This window comes from Vicugna pacos, chromosome 4 (genome assembly GCF_048564905.1).
Source record: "Vicugna pacos chromosome 4, VicPac4, whole genome shotgun sequence".
Lineage (NCBI taxonomy): Eukaryota > Metazoa > Chordata > Mammalia > Artiodactyla > Camelidae > Vicugna > Vicugna pacos.
In genome coordinates, this window is record NC_132990.1 from 25,266,143 (window position 1) to 25,285,779 (window position 19,637).

The 19,637-nt window shown below is 39.0% G+C and overlaps 1 protein-coding gene across 6 annotated transcripts in view; it reads left to right on the forward strand.

Moving 5' to 3' along the window:
- NFIB (nuclear factor I B) overlaps nucleotides 1-19,637 on the forward strand; it is a 229,239-nt gene that overhangs the window by 5,114 nt on the left and 204,488 nt on the right. For 5 of the 6 annotated variants that reach the window (XM_072959419.1, XM_072959420.1, XM_072959421.1 and 2 more), the window contains exon 2: nucleotides 2,199-2,730. In XM_072959419.1, coding sequence (XP_072815520.1) covers nucleotides 2,199-2,730 — 532 coding nt within the window. The remainder of the gene's footprint in view (nucleotides 1-2,198; nucleotides 2,731-19,637) is intronic. The other variant, XM_072959422.1, reaches the window with a different exon arrangement.

Here is a 19,637-nt window from a genome sequence, read left to right on the forward strand (position 1 = left end):
GTGAACGCTGAAAGCATGGCATCAGAAAGTGTATGGAGATAGGGAGGTCTTATCATGGGCTGTGGTTGCTGTGAGCAGAGCTGCCTTCCCACACAAAGAACAGATTGTGGTTTAACTCTTTCCATGGCCTAGTTTAATGTGCTCGCATAGTAACTGAATTGTTCAGATCTCTGCTGGAAACTACTGATCGGTTTAATGATTTCCTCTATGGCATTTGGTTATGCCTCATGCTGTGATGTAATCATCTGCATTCTGTATTGTTGTAAAATTTTGATTTAGACTTATTCTGCTGTAGGAAGATTTTATAGCAATGTGTTCAAACACTTGATAACTGCATTATTGATTGGCTGGGAGGTAGGTACTCCTCTTCCGGACCTGAACTGTGAACTGCTAACATGCACAGTCTTTAGCTTTAAAACTTCGAATATCATCTTAAAAATGAATTTGTGACTCTATAGGAGTTTGGGGGCATCTTCTTTGTGAGAGTGTCACTAATACTTTCATCATTTTTACCTACTGGAATTCATCAGTCTACTGATTAAATAGAATTTCTTCCACATAGTTCAGGGCGACCAGCACTAGGATGTAAATTCTAAATTGGGAAATAAACAGTTAGAGAAAGTTATTTTGTGGTTGGGGTGACAGTTGAGTGACCTGAAAAGTGGCCGCAGCAGAAGTTCTCATTTGTTTCAGATCTGGCCTTATTGCCCGCATACAGTGTGCACGCACTGGACGTTAAGCTCTTTTTCGGAACGGTAATAGGCCTGAGCTTATGAGACAGGTTTTACCTACGGCAGGAAGTAATGAAACACTGACTGCTTTGGGAAGTAACTTGAAATAACTGTAGGTGTATCGGATGGTCTGCCTCTCCTTGCTGCCTCCCTCCCTTAAAAAAGGCTTAGATGAAACAGGCAGGAAAAATGCAGGAGCCTAAGGTAAACCCCGTAATTCACAAGACAGGATCTCTGTACGTGCAGAATCACAAGCCCATGCATTACGTGCACCCACAGTCCTGTCCGAGAATTCAGATGCGTAGCAAATGAATTGTATTGATTCCACAAAAGCAGTGAGTGACCAGCAGTGCTCTCCTGGTGTCACCCTGCCACCGCATGCAGAGACACAAAGAATGTAAAGTTGGTGCCAAGTTGCCATTTTTCATTGTTCACCTCAGATTGATTTTTAAGGGGTTTAGAATAATTGCCATACTCATGTGATCGGTTAACAAATTAACTGACTCTGCAGGGCTTCAGACTCTACAGGAAAGCCACCGGAAGAACCTCCGTGTCAATTTTGTTTTCGACTTTAGAAACTTATTTTAAAAAGCAAGAGTGTGGCTGTGTGTCTGGGAGAGAGTAGGAGTGTGCAAGTACGAGTGTGAGAGTGTGTGTGTGTGTGTAGTGTGTGTGTTGGGGACTAGCGTTGGAGGCGGAGGGGGGTAATGTGCTGCTTAAGAGTATGGAAACCTGTTCAGGACACTGATACGACAAGCTGTGTCCTTTGCCCACTTTCCCTCACTGTATACCAGTTTCTCTAGTTACCACTCTTGGAATGGTGCTGTTTCAGTGTTGGAATGTTGGACGTTTGATAAGAAAATGGATCAAGTTTAATGGCGCATGCTCTTTGTGCCACCAGCAGCCTCTTGCTGAGAGCATGCTCCAAAAGCGGGAACCGTGTGGCATTACACTGAGCATCTATATGCTTTGTGTTTCTGTGCCACAGAGAAGAGAAATGAACTGTGGCATCGCTCCTGCCTTCTGAGCAGCTCTGCTCCGATTTAAAAAAAAAAAAAATCTCACTGTGTTCTTTGTAAAATGGTACTGCTTAGTGTTAGTTGGTCAATCAAATATTTAAATACTAAATTAGGTGCCAAGCACCTTGGTTGCTTACGTTTTAAAGAATGTAGGATGCATGGTGGGAATGAGGGGGATGGGACCAGAGCGGAAATACAAATACAAACCTAATTTTCTTTTTAGGAGGGAGAATCAACCTGTGAATTTTGGTGGAAAGGGGGGCAGCTTGGCATACTTTATATTTTCTCAGGGTCCTGCTGTTTTGATGATTTTAAATAAGAAAAGAATGTTATTTTTTATGCATAACTTTTTGCACCAAATTGGGATTGGATTGTGGTCTGATTGTTTGGAGCCTTGAAAACTAAACTGACGATGTGTGTCTTCTTTTTCCCCCCTCATCTTCCGCAGGATGAATTTCACCCGTTCATCGAGGCACTACTTCCACACGTCCGTGCAATCGCCTATACTTGGTTCAACCTGCAGGCTCGGAAACGCAAGTACTTTAAAAAGCATGAGAAGCGAATGTCAAAGGATGAAGAGAGAGCAGTCAAAGATGAGCTTCTCAGTGAAAAGCCTGAAATCAAACAGAAGTGGGCATCCAGGCTCCTGGCCAAACTGCGCAAAGATATCCGCCAGGAGTACCGAGAGGACTTTGTGCTCACCGTGACTGGCAAGAAGCACCCGTGCTGTGTCTTATCCAATCCCGACCAGAAGGGTAAGATTAGGAGAATCGACTGCCTGCGACAGGCAGACAAAGTCTGGCGTCTGGATCTAGTCATGGTGATCCTGTTCAAAGGCATCCCCTTGGAAAGTACCGATGGAGAGCGGCTCATGAAATCCCCACATTGCACAAACCCAGCACTTTGTGTCCAGCCACATCATATCACAGTATCAGTTAAGGAGCTTGATTTGTTTTTGGCATACTACGTGCAGGAGCAAGGTAGGAGCAGAGTGTTCTTTTTTCTAGCCCGGCACACACTGCCCGCAAACCCCAGATACGGAATCCTTGGCTTGGGTTAGATGGTCCAGGAGGCCCTTAGATCCCGTTTACCCACTCCAGGGAGAGTGGCATGCCCTCTTCCACTCACTGGTCCACGGCCATGTAGGAGTCATGGAAATAGACGTGGGGCTTTCCTACCTGGATAGGTTGGCTATTTAAGGAACAACCACAGAGATGTGTTGTCACATGTCTTTGAAATAATACACTGTTTCAAAGACACAGAATAGTCTGAAAACTGAAGTTTATTGCATGTTGCTTTTTGTTCTCGGCTACATCCTTTACATCTAGTCATCTTTTCCCAATTTGAAAATGTAACTTTATTTATGAATAGTCAAACTGTTCTTTAATGATCTTTGTATTAGCTTCCTGACTAGCAAGGTAGATGAATGTTTTTCACAAATCTGGTGCTTTTGCACTGAAAACAGAGTTCACATTTCCTATTGCAGAATGCTTAGTTAGGATAGCCAGTATCAGAAAGTATTTCTTATGCAGACCTATGTTTATTTAATTTAAATATTTCTATCAACACCTACTGTTGATTGTGTAATATTCGCTGTAGATTAAATGGATTATAGTTCTAGTTTAAATAATTTATGTTATACTATTTTCCCAGAGTGACTTGGGAGCACTTAATATTGTTCGTTTACTTGAATGTAAATTCATAAAAGTTACCGAGGAGAAAAGTCGCAGCTCTCCTTACAGAACAAAAACAGAAAGTGGACTGGTTACACTGGTTTAAAATAAATCTCAGAAAGAATGCAGAAACCGCATACCATACCTATTTAAAAAAAATACTTGATAAAGAGAGTGGTATAAATGTTGCCTGAATAATTCAAAAAAGGTGATATTTTTGCTGAGTGTTTTTGAGTTCATGAAATATGTTTATTATTTTTATTTTTCTTAATATAGTTTCCTTAAGGAGGTGAGAATTTTTCTTCAAGTTAATGTATAGGTATAGATGGCCTTGTATTATCAACAGTCCATAGTAAAGCATTAAAAAAAAAAAACCAGCCTACCAAAAGTGGACTGTAGTTTGATCCACCATAGATGGTAGGTCATTTCCTAACTTGGCCTAGCAGTAGGGAAAATGGCCTGCAGATGGCCAGGTGGCAGATGGTTATCTGATGTTCCTTGTGTAAATGTGGGGTGTAGTAAATTGGTCTGAATTCTATTCTCATCCTTAAAAATAAAATATCAGAATTCCTCGTTTGACTCAAAACTCTAGGTGCTTACTATGTGCTTTTTGTCCTTATATTTCCTTGTTATAGTTTTAGAGATATGCTTACATGTCACTGAAAAATTTCCAGTTTGATTTTAAATAATGATGCTTGATACCGTACATTTGGGTATATTCTTTTTTAAATGAAAGATTGCATTTATTATTTCTATGCACTTGAAAATTAAAGTCTAAGTAATGATGATTTGGGGAAACATATAGTTTTGCCCCATGTGTCCTAAAATAAAAGCTCATTAACACATGACACTTAATTTGATTGACAGCTGTCTAGGAGGTGGCATTTTAAGGTGGGCTGTGTATCTGTGTTGGATTGACTGTAAATGTGTTGTAACTCTGCTGAGAAAGTCAAGGCTGGAAGTAAAGTTTTAAAAAGTGGGTCATGTAACTTTGTAGTGCAGGGAGGGAAGATTTGCAAGCAATTCAGTGCTGCTCGCATTTTAACTTGCTTGAAGGCTAGTCCTTGAGGTGTGCACGCATGTACTCTCACTCCCGGGGCAGGCAGCCAACTCTCTTGGTTGATGAACTGACAATAAAGAACATATCCTTTGGATTTGTGAAGATAGATTGAAGAAAGAAAAATGCATAAATGCCTTCTGCATTGCACCATCGGTCATGAGAATCATAAAGTTTGAAGCAACTCTTGGAGACCGCGTTTTCAGATAAAACACTGATTTTGTTGTTGTTTTGAGTCTCTCTTTTAAAAAGCCTTCCGTTATTTTATACTGCACCTCTAATTTGTCTCTCCTGCTACCTGTGAACACTTCATCTCTTCTTAACATCTGTTGGCTCTTTCTTTGAAAAAGTCACATCAGGATGCTTTTGTGTTTTCCCTTTTTCAAAATTTATATCTTTTCTTTTTTTTTTGGTCAGATGTAGGTTAATTATGTTGTTTTGCAGTGCACTTGGTTAAGGAAGGCATTTTAAAAGATAAGTCTGTAGTCAGTCGGGGGGCTGTGTATCTCCCATCATGACTTTTTATTTCTCTGCTAAGTGCATGAAAACCCACTTAAGTCTGTTTTATTATTCAGGTAAAGAAGTATAAAGAGAAACATGAAAGAAAAATCAGAAAAGAAAAATGTAATGTTTGCAACAGAATGAGCAACAGAATTACCTTTCCCCCCTTTATTCTTTCTCTCCCCACTTCTAAACGACTGGGAGGAAAACATGAGAAAGAACAGAGAGAATGCCAAAGATGGTTGCCACTGGCACCAGGATTGGCATCAGACCCTCTTTGTTTAGCTCAGGATGCCTGTGATTTGTTAGCTGGCATCCGCATTGCAGTGTGGAGTGATGTTACAATGTATTGACAATTTCCAGATCTAGAAATAGTCCTCTTGGTTATTTATACAAGATCACAAACTGCATCTCTTCTGGAGGATGAAATAAAGACCAGCAGATAATAAAGTTCATTGTTGACCAACTTCCTCTGCTTTTTCCCTCTTTCTCTTTTGGTTCAACCCACACTTTATTTCTTTTCTTTTCTTTTTTTTTTTTTGCCCAGCAGCCTCAGCCTCATCTCTTCTGAAATGTGGAAAGAGTTACTAGAGCTTTGACACAAGCTAGAGTGCTCCATCTGCATCTGATATGGTTTTGGGGAAAGCGTATGCATTTTGAAATCATTTCTGATAGATAGTTCATTAGACTTCTGCATCCCATGGCCGCAAGGCAGGATCTCCTCCAAAGCACAACCTCTTTTGTTATTCAGCCTCTCCTGGGCAGAGTCTGGTTGACCGCAGTTTAGTCCATTTTTCTGTTTCTCTCCGCCTAGGAAGGGGTCATGTTCAAAATAGTCACCTATGGAATGATGCAGCCCCCCACTTTACCTAAAATAGGCACATCCTGTGGGAGCCCCTGCGTTTAAATCCATGAAACCATTTGATGTTACTGATTCAGAGGGCTGCGCTCCGGCTGTCTCGTTGCTGCAAGAACCGCCATTTTGTTAGTGAAGTGCCAGGCGAGGGGGAGGAAAGGCAGACTCTGTGCTTGATGCCAATAATGGTTGCCAGTGGCACCGAGGTTGGCATCAGACCCTCTTTGTCTAGTTGCTGAATGCCTTTGATTCGTTGGTTGGCATCCGCATTGCAGTGGGCACACTGGAAAGTTTTTGACAATCCCTGAATGAAAGCTGCTGGCTTGTTTGCTGCAGCAAACCTTAGCTGATAGAAAACCCTTCCTTTTTTTTTTTTTAAGGTTTTGTTTTGTTTTGTTTTGTTTTTTGAAGATGGTGACAGATTAAAGGAAAAAACAGCTCTAAAGTGGCCTCCATTTTCCCGAAGATATTATAGATGTCCGATGCTTCTTGGGCGGGTGGTACCTACCCGCATATTCTTTGTTACTGTCTTCATGAAAGCAAAGCAAAACAAAACACGATCTAGGCACGCCTTGCACAGCACACCTTCCTGGGACAGAGGTATCCTCTGGGATGCTGGGTGTGCTCTGGGAAGGGTGTGGAGGACTAGCTGGAGGCAGTGACATGTAATCCACTTGCTAGGACTCACAGTGGCTTTCAGGCACATCACTGCTTGTCTCTGAGGCGATTTTTAGTTCCCTCAGTCTCCACACTTCCAAATTTTATAGTAACACGTTGAGAGGACCTCTCTCTCTTTTTTTTTTTTTCCTAGCTAGTAATGGGTAACAGTGTAAATGCTTAAAAAAAAAAATGAGAAAACCTAACACCAGGAAGACCATCCAAAAGGCTAAAATAATTTTGGTTGAAGTTTCCTAGATAGTCCGCATTAATACTGCTTTCCAGTTAACCACCATTATCTAGTTAATTAATAAGAGGGATTAACACTTCTACCCAAAGGGCCGCACAGAAGGAAGTCTGGCCTAGGGGAGGCCTCCAGTCTCCAGGCTGTGTCCTGTCTGAAGGGGAAAACAGGCAGGGTGGGGTGGGGTCGGGGGGATGAGCTTTCTCTGAGGCAGGGAAGGGTTTTGAAGAAAGAGAGAGGTCACAGAACACTAAGAAGTTTAACGATCTCAAGAGGGAGTAACTGTTGTCATGAATTTAATAGATTTGAGTTTAAACTGAGTCAGCCTAACTGATTTTTGGACCGTACTTTGCACTCTTATTAAACGTGTTTTGGAGTGCTGAAGAGAGTCCCAGAACCTCATGGCTCTCATCAAAGAGGAGTTTCCTTTAGCTTTGCAGAACCCTTGAAACTGTGATCCGTTGTCGGATGGCAGCTTTTGTTGTTTTTATGGTGAAATGTTATGATAATTAAAGTACATTTCGAAGTTGTGAAAAATGCGACTTGTTTACAGGGGAAGTTGTAATCATTATTATTGTTTTTGAAATAGAATCCTTCCTGGTTGTCACATATCATTAGGGAGGAAGCAAATGCTAAGAATTGTTTTCCTCCTTCAGTTCCTGACTTTCAGAATCCTTTTGGGTAACAATTTTTTTTTTTAATGAAAAGCCTAAATGGATAATTATTTGCCAGTTGACAGCGTAGTTTAGCATTTTAATACATTTCACTTCCTTTGCAGGTATTTCCCATTATGGGAAAAACTAAGCTTTCATGATTTGTTAAAACGAGGCTGCTCTCTGGGATGATTTGGTGCGCTTACATTGTGCAATGCTCAGAGAGCACAAGTCTGTATGCATGTTTGATTTAGGGGAACACTGTTACATTTTCCCATCTAGCATCCTGTCCTTGACTGAACTCATGAACTCCAGCGCACATTTGTTTGCATTCTGGCTCTCGCACAGTTCACCAGATAAAGAAGGGCTCTTACTGGCTTAACGAGACCTTTGTGGGAACATATATTGTAAGATAAGATACTTGGTAATTTTCTCACTGATAAGAAGAAAACAGGCTAAGGGGCCAGACCTCTCTGCCATGGTGTCCCTGCCACGAGACCGCGTTGCCAGACGCTTCAAGAGTTAAACTCTGAGGCCCCAGTTGCCAGCTGGGAAAGCTTGGCATCTGCACTCTGATATGGCAGACTGAGCTCTTGCATCGCTGTTAATATGATCTCACTTTTCAAAGAGGAAGGAGAGAGACAGAGAGAGGGAGAGAGAAAGATCATCTCTTACATCAATTACGGCTTTCAAATATTTAAAAAATATATCTTGATCCACTTTCTGGAGGCAGCAAAGGGTGGTAAAATATTTCTGCTGACACCATTAGGTGTCCCCGCCAGGTACCCTCTCACCAGATACACAGCACTACACACATTTTGTGATAAAAATATTCATCTAGGTTATGTGTTTAGGTTTGCAAATTGAGTGCACCGTGCCTCTTGTGCGGTCAACTAACTCCATATGCGAAAGAACCAAAATGATGTTCATTCTTCAGGAATAATGGTCATTTGGGGGAACTGTACAATGGCAGGAGGTGATGGTTGGGTCTCCCAAAAGGGTGCTCCCTGACAGATACAGAATGTGTGCCTGGAGACGCAGGAGCTGGGCGGGAGCCATCTGGGGAGGCCTGTCGCCACTACTCTGGTTCTTTCAAGTTTCTGTTTTCTAAAGTGGTATATGAGAAGTATATCCACACAAGACTGTGCTATATAGATTTGGTAGGATTTTTCATTTACTTACTTGTTTTGCCTCACTTTGGAATTTACGAGGAAACTGCCAAAAGGAAATTAAAGTTTTAATCCTCCATTAACTTTTTCCTTTGAAATTTGGCACTGTAATTTGGAACCACAATCCAAGATATCTAACTTAGTAAAGTCTGTCTCCTCATAAACTTTCATTATGCTCGATTGAACTGAAAAACTAGACCAGCAGGCTTAAAAAAACTGTTTTATGGACACTCTCACTCTCGCCATCTCTGCCGACCAGTTGGAATTTCAGCACCTGAAGGGAGAGGGACCCATTGGGAGGCTGAGTCCGAATTCTCTGAAATTGTTAAAAGTCGAGATAAGTAAGTTTTCACTTCTGTCATCCCAGTGGCTTCCATGATAACTGACTTTATAACCTAAGGAAGGAAGAATTACTGCTCTATTTGGAGCCTAAGGTTTTCAGAGTGGAGATAGCTTATGAAACGCTCATGAAAATAAGGAATTCCTAACTATCTGAGAAGGATGGGCAAAGGCTAGGCTGATTCCTGGCTCTGAAATGAGTTGTGGGTCGAAGTGTCTCTTCAATTTGTGCAAGAGTGACATTTTCCTTTTTCTTCTTCTTCTTTTTTTTTTTTTATTGAAGTATAGTCCGTCGACAGTGTGGTGTGGATTTCTAGTGGACAGCACAATGTCTGGGTCATGCCTGAGTAGCAGGTTCTAGTTTGAAGTTGAGGCAGGTCCAGGAGTTTGTCGGAGCGCCCACCGTGGCAGAGCAGGCGATCAGCCTACCTCACGTTCACAGCCAACTCGCCCAGCTTTTCTCCTCTCCGTCCTCGTGGAGGAGGGATCCTTTGAGAAATCTCAAGGCCTGGTGGCTCTGTGATGGGAAACGGGAGTGATTCCAGCAGCGGGCCGCAGCCAAGCAGGGCGAGAGGGGAGCTTCCTCCTCGTCAAGCTCACTTTGCTGTGGCCACGTGGTATGTCTTCTTATTTTAAAGTACGTTCTTGGGGCCTTGAACTCTCATTATGTGATGTGGTTAATTTAACCGAAATCAGTTGTTAGGATTTGGCACAGAGACTAAATCAGCAAACTGCGGAGAACTTGCGAAAATGAAGTTCATGTAGTGAGGAGGGAGTCTGCCCGATTAGTTTGTGTTAGACTGAATGTTACAGGATGTGAGGCTAATGGAACTTGAATGCTTGGGCTTTTTGGTTGTTATAGTATTCAGAAAATTGGAAGAAATGGCCACCAATTAACCAATGAGGTGGAAAGGCCTTGAGGCTGAAATGAAGGCCACACATACAAGAAGGAAAAAAAAAATCCTCAAAATTTACATCAAGCAACGTTCTAAGATGCATTGCAACGTTCTTGCATTCCCATGCAAGCTATTCTGGTGCATAAATATATTGTTTATAATAAAACACTTAGGTACACATATTCCCTCTGTTATGGTGATAGTTTAAACAGGACAGCATTGTTGAATCACAGACAAATTAAAGAACTCTGAATAAGGACTATATAATTGAAAATATGGGGTGATGGATGAAGTAATTTTACTAGCTGAGAGTTGCCTGGAGGTTGTTTATTTTCAGAATCCCATTTTAAGGCAGTTCAGAGCATGTAGTAAGTTATGGATGTAGCACAAATCAGTTGAAAATGGGATTTGTTTAAACAAGTGCAAAAAAAAAAAGAAAATAAGAATTGCCTTTGGAAAAAAAATTCTTTAATCTAAATATATTGCAGTTTTAAAATTCTGTTTGGCTTCAACTCCATGTCTCAAAAAAGGACACGTAATAAATAGTATTCAATTGAATTTTAAAACACGTGTATCCCTCACGAAACTACATGAAAGCATCAGTTTGTATTGTGACACTAATATATATTCTGATGGTACATGAAACTGAAGGTCTTTTTCAAAGGTTCGTTTTTTAGAACTCTTATTGAAAAAAAATTCATAGAGAAATCTATTGCTGCTCACAGGGATTGGTAAGAGTTTAGGGCAAAAATCTCATCATGAGCACAGATGTTAAGAAAGTTATTTGAAATAGGATGTTTTCTGCAATTCATGTGAGTAGAGGATTACATTTATGCCTATGCTAATAACACGAGTGTGTCAATATAAAGTCTATACCCTCTATTAGTGAATTCTAAAGTGTGAAAAATGTTCCTGCTTAGGACAACTTGTATTTTATTATTCTGACATCTGCAGTTTCTGGATGGATTACCTTAAATTTGCTATGCTATGTTAAAAGCCTTGTTTTATGAGGTCGGTCTCAGCTTCTGGCCTTGGTGTCAGGAACCCTGCTACGTGATGCAACTTGCCTTGTTAGGTTTAATTGACCAAAGCTGATGTGTTAAAACAATTCATTTGTGCTGTAACTTATGCCCTGGCTAAGTTGCTACCTGAATCCTTTGACCTTGACTTGTCTGGGTCATGAAATGGCTGCAAGCTGTTTGACCTTTCTATTGTGCAGTAATGTCACTGTTTCCTCTTATTCTTTTATGGTAATAGCTGACAAAAAGCCCCAGCCCTGACTTGACACCCCAGTGGATTGAAGGCGTCCCTCCGCAGCAGCGACGTCTTCTGTTTGACATGGTCTGGCTGTAGAAGTGACTTTCTTTTGTTTGCTGACAGTGATGGGGACAGATGTGCAGCCCTCCTTGCTACAGGAGCTGGGGGATAGTATTCTGGCACTTAGAGGGGTTTGGATTCCTTTTGCTTAGATTTTCAGTTTCCGTGTTTTATGATTATTCATATCACCATTTCCTCTTCCCCTCTCTTCTAAGGTCGACTTTTCAGCTTTTTATAGTTATGGTTTCCTTAATAATTACTTTTCAACATTTTCAGCTGTTACAATAAAAATATTTTATTGTCACTATATAGGGTAAAAGTGCTCACTTTAGTTATGCTTTGGGTTAGTAATGTGTAAGTCCCAAAATGACTGACTTTTAAACGTCACCTTTTAAACTTGTCTGGTATTAGAAAAAGCTGTATCCTAAACATACAGGATTAAAGCAACATTTCAAAGAAACGAGAGTCATTTTGTAGCTTTATATATTCCATCTTATAACTTACAGTTTTAGGAGAAGCCTATTCTTGTGAATTAGATAACTGCATTTCATAACAGAGTAGTGAGCCACTGGTAAATTTGAAGTTTGTATTTCTTTGGGAACACTTGCCAGCGTGTGAAATTAAATGTTTATTTTAACGAGTATAAAAATTGTTTTTTCCCTTTTTTATGAAGCCCTCATATGCAAAAATAGAGAATTTTACCTCTGGTCTCTTCCGAAGCAGTGCAAATAATTTTATTTTTAAAATATTGGAAATGCCTTCTAAAATGTTAAAACAGAGATATTTTTATCCTACCAAATTTTTCTTTGCCAAATATGACATTGTGTAGTTCATGATTTTTCCTATATTTGCCAGATTAAATATTTAAAAATCCAAGCTGTTACATTTTATTTTTAAATTATTAGAGGGAGAAAAGAAAGTGTAAGTTAGAATGTGCATTTCCTTCCTTGTGTGTCCCATACTGTTTACACGTGTGTGTGGGTACACTGACAGATGAGAGCCAGTGCAGTGCAGGCCCTCGAACCTTGGAATAAGCACTCTTCTCGTCTATTCCCATTTTAAAAAATACCGGAAATGGCAGGTGACAGGGCTTTTCTTTTCTTTTCTTTTTTTCTGTGGGGGTTGTTTTTGTTTTAAACTATTTTTCCCCCCAGGAATGTTCACAAAATCAAGGGATTTAAATGCTTTTCAGCATCAGTTGTGTTGGTAACCCAGCATCCCAGGGCTCCAAGGAAGAGGGGGGAATGAACGAAAGGCGTTGAATCAGATTGTAGCCATAGCCTCAGTTGCTTTCGCCTGTTCTATAAAATCCAACCTAGGCTCAAAAACACCTCTCGCCTTTCTGCTCATTCACGGGTGTTCTCAGTGGTGGAGCCAACAGAGAGGCGAGTTTGGATGTGGTTAGTGGTCTGATGGGTCACATTCAGTGGGACTGTGGTATCCCCAGGGATTCAAAAAATTTCTGTGATTTCTTCCAGAAGCTACCTCAGTTCCTCCACAGAGGTAATCTAAAACAAATCTCGGCTGCTGAGTTAAAGAAGGCTATGTTCCGGGATCATGGGTAATTGGTGTGTGTGTGTGTGTGTATACGCATGCACCCCTGTGCACGCTTGTGTGTGGTGGAGAGCTGAAGAGAAGTGTGAAGCTAGAGAAAAAAGAGAGAGGTAGGGTTTAGGTCTTGCAGGAATTACTTACGAAGGATGGTTCATTCGTAGACGGAGGAGTAAATAAATAATATGCCATTTAAAATATTCTGTCACCATTTGGATTTTGGATTCCTTCGCAGTTGAGCAGCTCTTTCTTCTTCCTGCCTTTTAGTTTTTGTAGAGCAGAGAATGTAAGTGCTCACATCTGCCATTTTGGTTCTAGTCTTGGTTCTGCCTTTTATCAGCCTTGTGACCTTAGCCAAGTCCCTTGAGCTCCATGAGCTTTGGTTTCTTGTTGTAAAATGGGGATTAAAATGCCTACTTCACAGGGCTGTTTTAGGATTACATGAAATAATGCATGTAAGTAAAAGCAGTAAAGTTAATAATAGCCATAAAGGAACGTAGCAGAATGTAGACATCCAGAGAAAATACCTAGTAGTGTGGAGAGTGCGTGATTAGGTATTGCAGCAAGAGGTCATCAATTTGTTTGTGTGTATCTCAGGTGATAAGACATTCCAAAGAGAAAATGAAAGTCCTGATCACAGTGGAATGTGTAGGCGTTTGTTAGTAAAACTTCTGAATGTAGGCGTACAAAGTTAGCTTGTTGTATACAGTATTTAGATCTATTTAAATTAGAATTATTGTTCAGTTTTAGCAATTTTTTTTGTCAGATTTACCAGAGAATTAATTTCCTGATCAATCTAGGAGTAGTTGAAAAGAAGGAGTAAAATACTTTTATGAGTGGCTCTTTGAGTAAATAACTTAACTTTGATGTCAAATGAAGGATGTCCAAGGAAGTACTTGTAATTCATTGCACTCCAGTAAAAACAGAAGACTTTCATTTATAAAAAAATTAAATTGCCAACACTTGGGAGAACTACACTTGTGTTTTAGATTTGGCTGGACAGAAAGTGGTGATGATGTGGACTGGATTGTTCTTGAAGAGCAGGCTGCTGGTTTTTAGACTCTAAGTCTGAAAGTGTCTTATTTAAAAACAATCCCTACTTGGGTCAAAACTCAGAATGTTTCATTAGTTACATAAATTGTTTTGACTTTACTGCCCTTTAAATCTGTCTTTCCCACTCGTCCTTTATGGTGCTAAGAAAATTAATTAAATAATCTTTAGAGGAAATAAGTTAGTTTTTCTTATTTAAAGTGATTTCACGTTTTCTAAGAACAACCAAAAGCCAAATACGATGTGGTTAAAACATTTGCTTCTAGTTCCCAAACTAGACTTGCGATTAATGTTTGAGTTTGGTGGCTCTGGCTGGTTGGATCAGGGTGGCCCTGAAGCCTCTTTTGTGGGTCAGATCCTTGGGGAACCAGTCATGGTGCCTTGTCCATGGCCAATGGGGGTGCTCCCCGCTTTGGAAAGTGGACAGATTAGCCCAAGTCTGCACTCTCTACTAGGCAAATACCTTAAATCACTTGTCACACTGATGCAATGCTAAAAAAAAAAAAAAATCCTAATTTTTCTATGAAGCAGTTTATAATAATACATAGGGGTTCTAGCCAGGATTTAATAGAAAAAGTTTTCTCACTGTTTGTTCATCTGTTAAAGGGTAACTAGAGTGTGCAGAAAGCAGAATCACAACATTGATTCGCTGGCTTAGATTCTGGTACTTAATTTTTAATAATCTGTGTCGTGCCTTTTCTTTTTGAGAACATACTTGGTGTTTAGTTGCTATTCTGTTCATGGCATACACAAAAATCAAGCAGCATGTATTTTATTTAGTACATAACAAAAAAGTACATCCACAATTTTATAACATACGTAAACTGGATTGCTGATGATGGCAGAAGGATTTAGTATTTTGTCTTTTTAATCCATTTGAAAAGCTTTGTTTGCACTTACGATTTAAAGCCGATATTGACCTGAAATGGGCATGCATACATGGCTCTTAAATGTCGGTTGCCTTTCAGAGCCTCCTGGAGATGCTAACATATTTCTATAAATTTCCTGATGGTAAAGCATTAATATTTTTGGTTAAGACTATAGTTATCATGTAGCAGTATCTGTTCTATTTACAGTCTCCAAATAAGGGGAAAGCTGCTTATAGTAATATGAGGATCACTGGTCTTACAATAATTAAATAGACTTGTTATACTGCATTAATCCCTTTTGGAACATTTGGAATGACTTCTTAGTACTAACAAACACAGTATTAGGGCCTACAATTAATCTGCTTTTTGTATCCAACATTTGTATAATATAAAACATGTGTATAGAGAAACATATTTCAGGTTTAAGATGAGCTCATAGGAGGACAAAATGAAATTATATTGGATTGTTAAGCAATATGACTATGATTTCAAGTACTGATAAAATATGGAATTCATCTGACGTCAGCATAGGTGGACAAATGGTCTTTCTTAAGTTTTTGGTTTTTGATGAAGACCATGTTGGGGCTCTCAGAATTGCTTTCCCCGTGAGACCCAAGTTTTGTACATGACATACCAGATCTATGCATTATGCAATGGAAATTTTGGTTCAAACTACTATCCAGGAGATGTGTTGACACCTTGTAAGCTGGTATTTCCTGCTGGGCACCTGCATTGATACAGCTATTTACTAATCCTAGAGAAAATGAAATGGACCCGATTTTAAAGCCTGGTCATGTCTTGTTCTGTGTTTCATAGAAATGGTTTAAGTTAAGAAGAGACTCTGCATTCCCTATTCAAACAGCATTGTTACAGATTTGTTGAAGGGACTTCTGAGTTAGGATTGTATTTGTAACCGTCTGTTGTGGAAGCCCCATGAGGCATAATTTCCTCCTCAACGTGAGCTCTTTTATTGTTGAGTTTTTCGCATCCAGGCATGTGAATTCAACCTTGGGTGTTGCAGTTTCAGGGAAAGGATTTCGTGAAGGATGAGGTGTTAGTTCAGTTCTGGGACAGACTGCATGCGTATCGCAGAGTACCATGGAAGGGCTGGGATTACTGAGTGGTTTGTAGCCATTTTAGACCATGTGCCTGGGACCAGCTAACACATTGTCAGGGAAAAACATGATGTAGCAACAATATTAGATCATGCAAATGAGACTACTGAATAGTAATAGTTATGGGCAATATTTTGGAAAACACTGATTAGTGACAGTTTTATTACAGCAAATGTATGTATCAAGTCCCTAGATTTCATTGTAATGCACTGAAAACAGATGTCAAAGTGTCCCAAACAGAATTTCATGGTTAATCTACATATTGCATGGAAAGTACAAACAAACCATTTAGAATTCTGTTATTTAATCCTTTTAGAAGGAATGAAAATATACAATTTAGATTTACTCCATTCTTTCTTTTAATTTCAGTTTTTGTTTTCTAGGCGCTGATGATAAATTATTTTTTTGTTTGCTATTTTCTTAAGATGCATGTGGGAGAAGACATATCTGCATATGGACATGGTTTTACTTAATGTACTTTAAACTGTAAGCGTTCTGAACATAAGGTCTTTGCATTAAAAACAAAAAAATTAGGCTCTAAATTATTTAGTGACCTGGTAATGGAATTACCTTCTTCTCTTCCTTTGTTTACTGACGTAGTTTCAGTCTGTGCCACATAGTGACTGAAGCAGCGTGCTGAAGTGGGGAGAAAGAAATCGGTAGCCCTCCCTCTTGCAAGTACCTGGGAGACCTGGGGCCTGTCAGGGACTCAGGTGCTTTATCTGTCCAGTGAGGGAGTTGACTAGAAGACCTCCACTACCCGCTTAGCTCCGGCATCTTAGGAATTTGGCTTCTGGTTACCCTGGCAGGGGGAAGATCTCCTTCGCGTTAAGCAATATTTAATGAAGTTTAGCATGTTCTTGTTAAATTTGGGGGTTTAACACCTTTTATTTATTAAAGGGAAATAGAAAATGTGTAACTCGATTCTTGAGTAACACTTTCATGTTGCTCAATTCAAAGTCCAGTAGTCACATCATTTGGTTCCATCTAGATAAAAGGCTTGCATTTTTTTAAGAAAAAAGTCTTTAACTCATAGAGTTTGAGAGCTGGAAGAATCACTAGAGACCTTCTGACTTTACAGCTGTGGGTGCTGAGTCTCAGAGAGGCCCAAAGCCACTTTGGTCGCTTGTGTTAGCTTTACTGCCGCACGGGTGTAAATAAGCATAAGTAATGAAAAGTGTTTTTTTGTGAACATGGCAGCAATTCTTTTTTTAGGCGCATAGAAGAAAATCATGATTGAAAGGCACGTGTTATCATTTGTAATTTATTGAAATCAATTGATTCAAGAGGACAGTTGTTTTTTTTTTTAAATAGTTTTTCATAAGATACATCCTAATGAAGTCAGTCTACAGCCATGATCTTCATGAGAATGATTTTTTTTTTTTCTTTTTCAGTGGGTGGAAAATACTGTTTAAATTACGGTCAGCTAATGTGGATTTAATAGTGGTTTGAAAACAGAAAGAATCCATTAAAAATGTAGTGCCAGACTGCCAGTAACATTAAAGGTCATGTTGGAGACTGGTTGAAGAAAAACTTTTTTTGAAAGTCAGATATTGGAAGAAAAGGTGGAGCTGGTTTAAGTTCTCCTTCCTGGAAGTCCACAGTTTTCAGATTAGCTTGATAGTTACTACGTCTCCTTTTCCCTTTGTGTGGTGTAGATGTCTCAGCTGAGTTTAAAAGCTGCTTTTTTCCAATTTAAAACAAACATCCGTATACCCTTTTTTATTTGAGATGTTTCCAAAATTTTTTTCTTAGTTTATTTTTAAAAACCAGAACGCATTAAATTCACAAGGGGAATTCAATTTTGAAAGGAAACTTTCAATGAATCCTTTTGCTAAGGTAAGACTTCTTTTATAACATGAAAGATTTATCTTTAAGTTATGTTCTCTGAGTGTCCCGTAATGTTCTTAAATACATCAAGACACCCCAGAATACAGCAGAGATTAGTGATTTTTAAAGCAGAGATATTAGCAGTGTTAGAAAAATTTAATATCAGCTACTTTTTCAGTAGCCAACTTCTTAGTTTGATAGTTTATGAAGAAAGCTTAAAAGCATGTATTAAAAGCACAATTGTAGATGGAAAAATAAATGAATAAAAGCTGGGTATTATGTAAGTTCATGACACCAAGCTCAGTGGAAATGCTATGGGAGCACACTATAAAATAGTATTTGCTGAATGAATGAATACAAATGACTTACGCTGAATATAGAACATTAAGGGCAAATTAGATGACTGTCACTGTGATAATTCAAGGGAAGTTCCCCAAACTGGGGAAATCTCATTTTTCCTGAGACTTGCTTTGTTTTCTTTTGTATTTCCCATGATGGCTGGTCACCATACAAAAGTGTCATCCCACCTTTTATATGTACTTTAAGTTTTAAGAATGAACAAAATAAAACCATATGAAGTATGGTATCCATGTTAGCAATAGAACATATTCTAGAATCAAGCTGTGACTGTAAATGTTTATTTTACTACTATTCACTATGTCATTCGGTAAGTTAGTTGTATTTTCTGTGGCTCAGTTTTTTGAGCTCTACAGTGGGTACATACTTTATTTGGCAGTTGTGAGGGTGAAATGAGAAAGTGCTTGTGAGGTGCTGAACACTATGCAGGTGCTCAATTAGATGTTTGCAATTACTGCTGTGACGCTTAATCAGTAACCAGTACAATGCGTGCACATAGTAGGTCCTTAGTACTTATTTGTTCAATGAATGAATGCTCACCACCTGTGCTAAGGATTCTGGAAGACTTGATCTCCCTTTTCTGGGGCAGAAGATTAAATTAGGGACACTACTGTGCCAAAAGTGGGAAGAAAAATGTTAACATAGCAAAAATGAAAATATTTTAGTCACTAAGTAATGTCTCAACACTGATCCCTAAAGAAATGAACAATATAGGACCAGAGCAAATAAATCATAATGCTCGTTTCAGTATCCATAGGTGACTTAAGGAAATAGCCTTTCTTAGGAGCATAAAGACATACTAGTTTCCTGTATAAATTTCTTCTTAGAATCAGGTATACTTTATCCATTTTTCATAAGGCTTTTCACTGGGTTGTAGGAAATCTCAGACGTAAAGATAATCGGGAAGAAAAAGAGCATATCTACATAACCGTTGCCGGGCAGGGAATACCGGAATCAGTGGTATTTTATGCAGGAAACCAAGACTTTAAGATCGCAAACATTTTCATGGGCTTGAATAGCAATCTATGTTTTTTCTCCTTTACGTCTCTGAGAGCACTGAATAGTCCCACAAAAGTTTGTAGGAGATATCTTAGTATTTTGTGTAAGATTATTTTCTGAAGAATAATTTTTACTGTTTTATTCGTTAAAAAATTATATAATTTAAACATTATTTTGCTAATGATGTATTTTCAGTGCCTAAAATATTTTGGTGTTATCAACTTTCCTCAACAGTCACTGGATAAGAATCTTTATCTTGTTATTATTCATTTAATCAGTCATTAGATTTTCCCAAAGTGCGTATATATGTGTATATCTGTGTGCATATATATGGTACATTAATTTTTTAAATTTGGTATGTGATTAATAGGATTCCACATATACTATACAGTCAAGGAAATGGACATGTATGGGTTTATTAAAATGTATCTTTCAAGGAAAATGTAGGACACTTGGAAAAAATGGTACAGGTAAAAAATGGTTAAGAAATGCATTTATTGAGTGGGAGCTTTGTTCTAAGCATTTCAGTATTTTAGAGAGTTAGGAAAAATAGTGAAAATTTAGATGGCCACTCTCAAATAATTTACAGATAGAAAAGAGAAGATAATGGTCACTTGCAGTGTTTATGAAAAAGAAAAATGCCAAAGATAGTGGAAGAAGTATACAATTAACTGTCTCACCACGCACTATATATAGTCAGATTTGCCAGGTCCTCTGGGCGGAGACCCTGTGGGACTGCACTGGAAAGGTCACA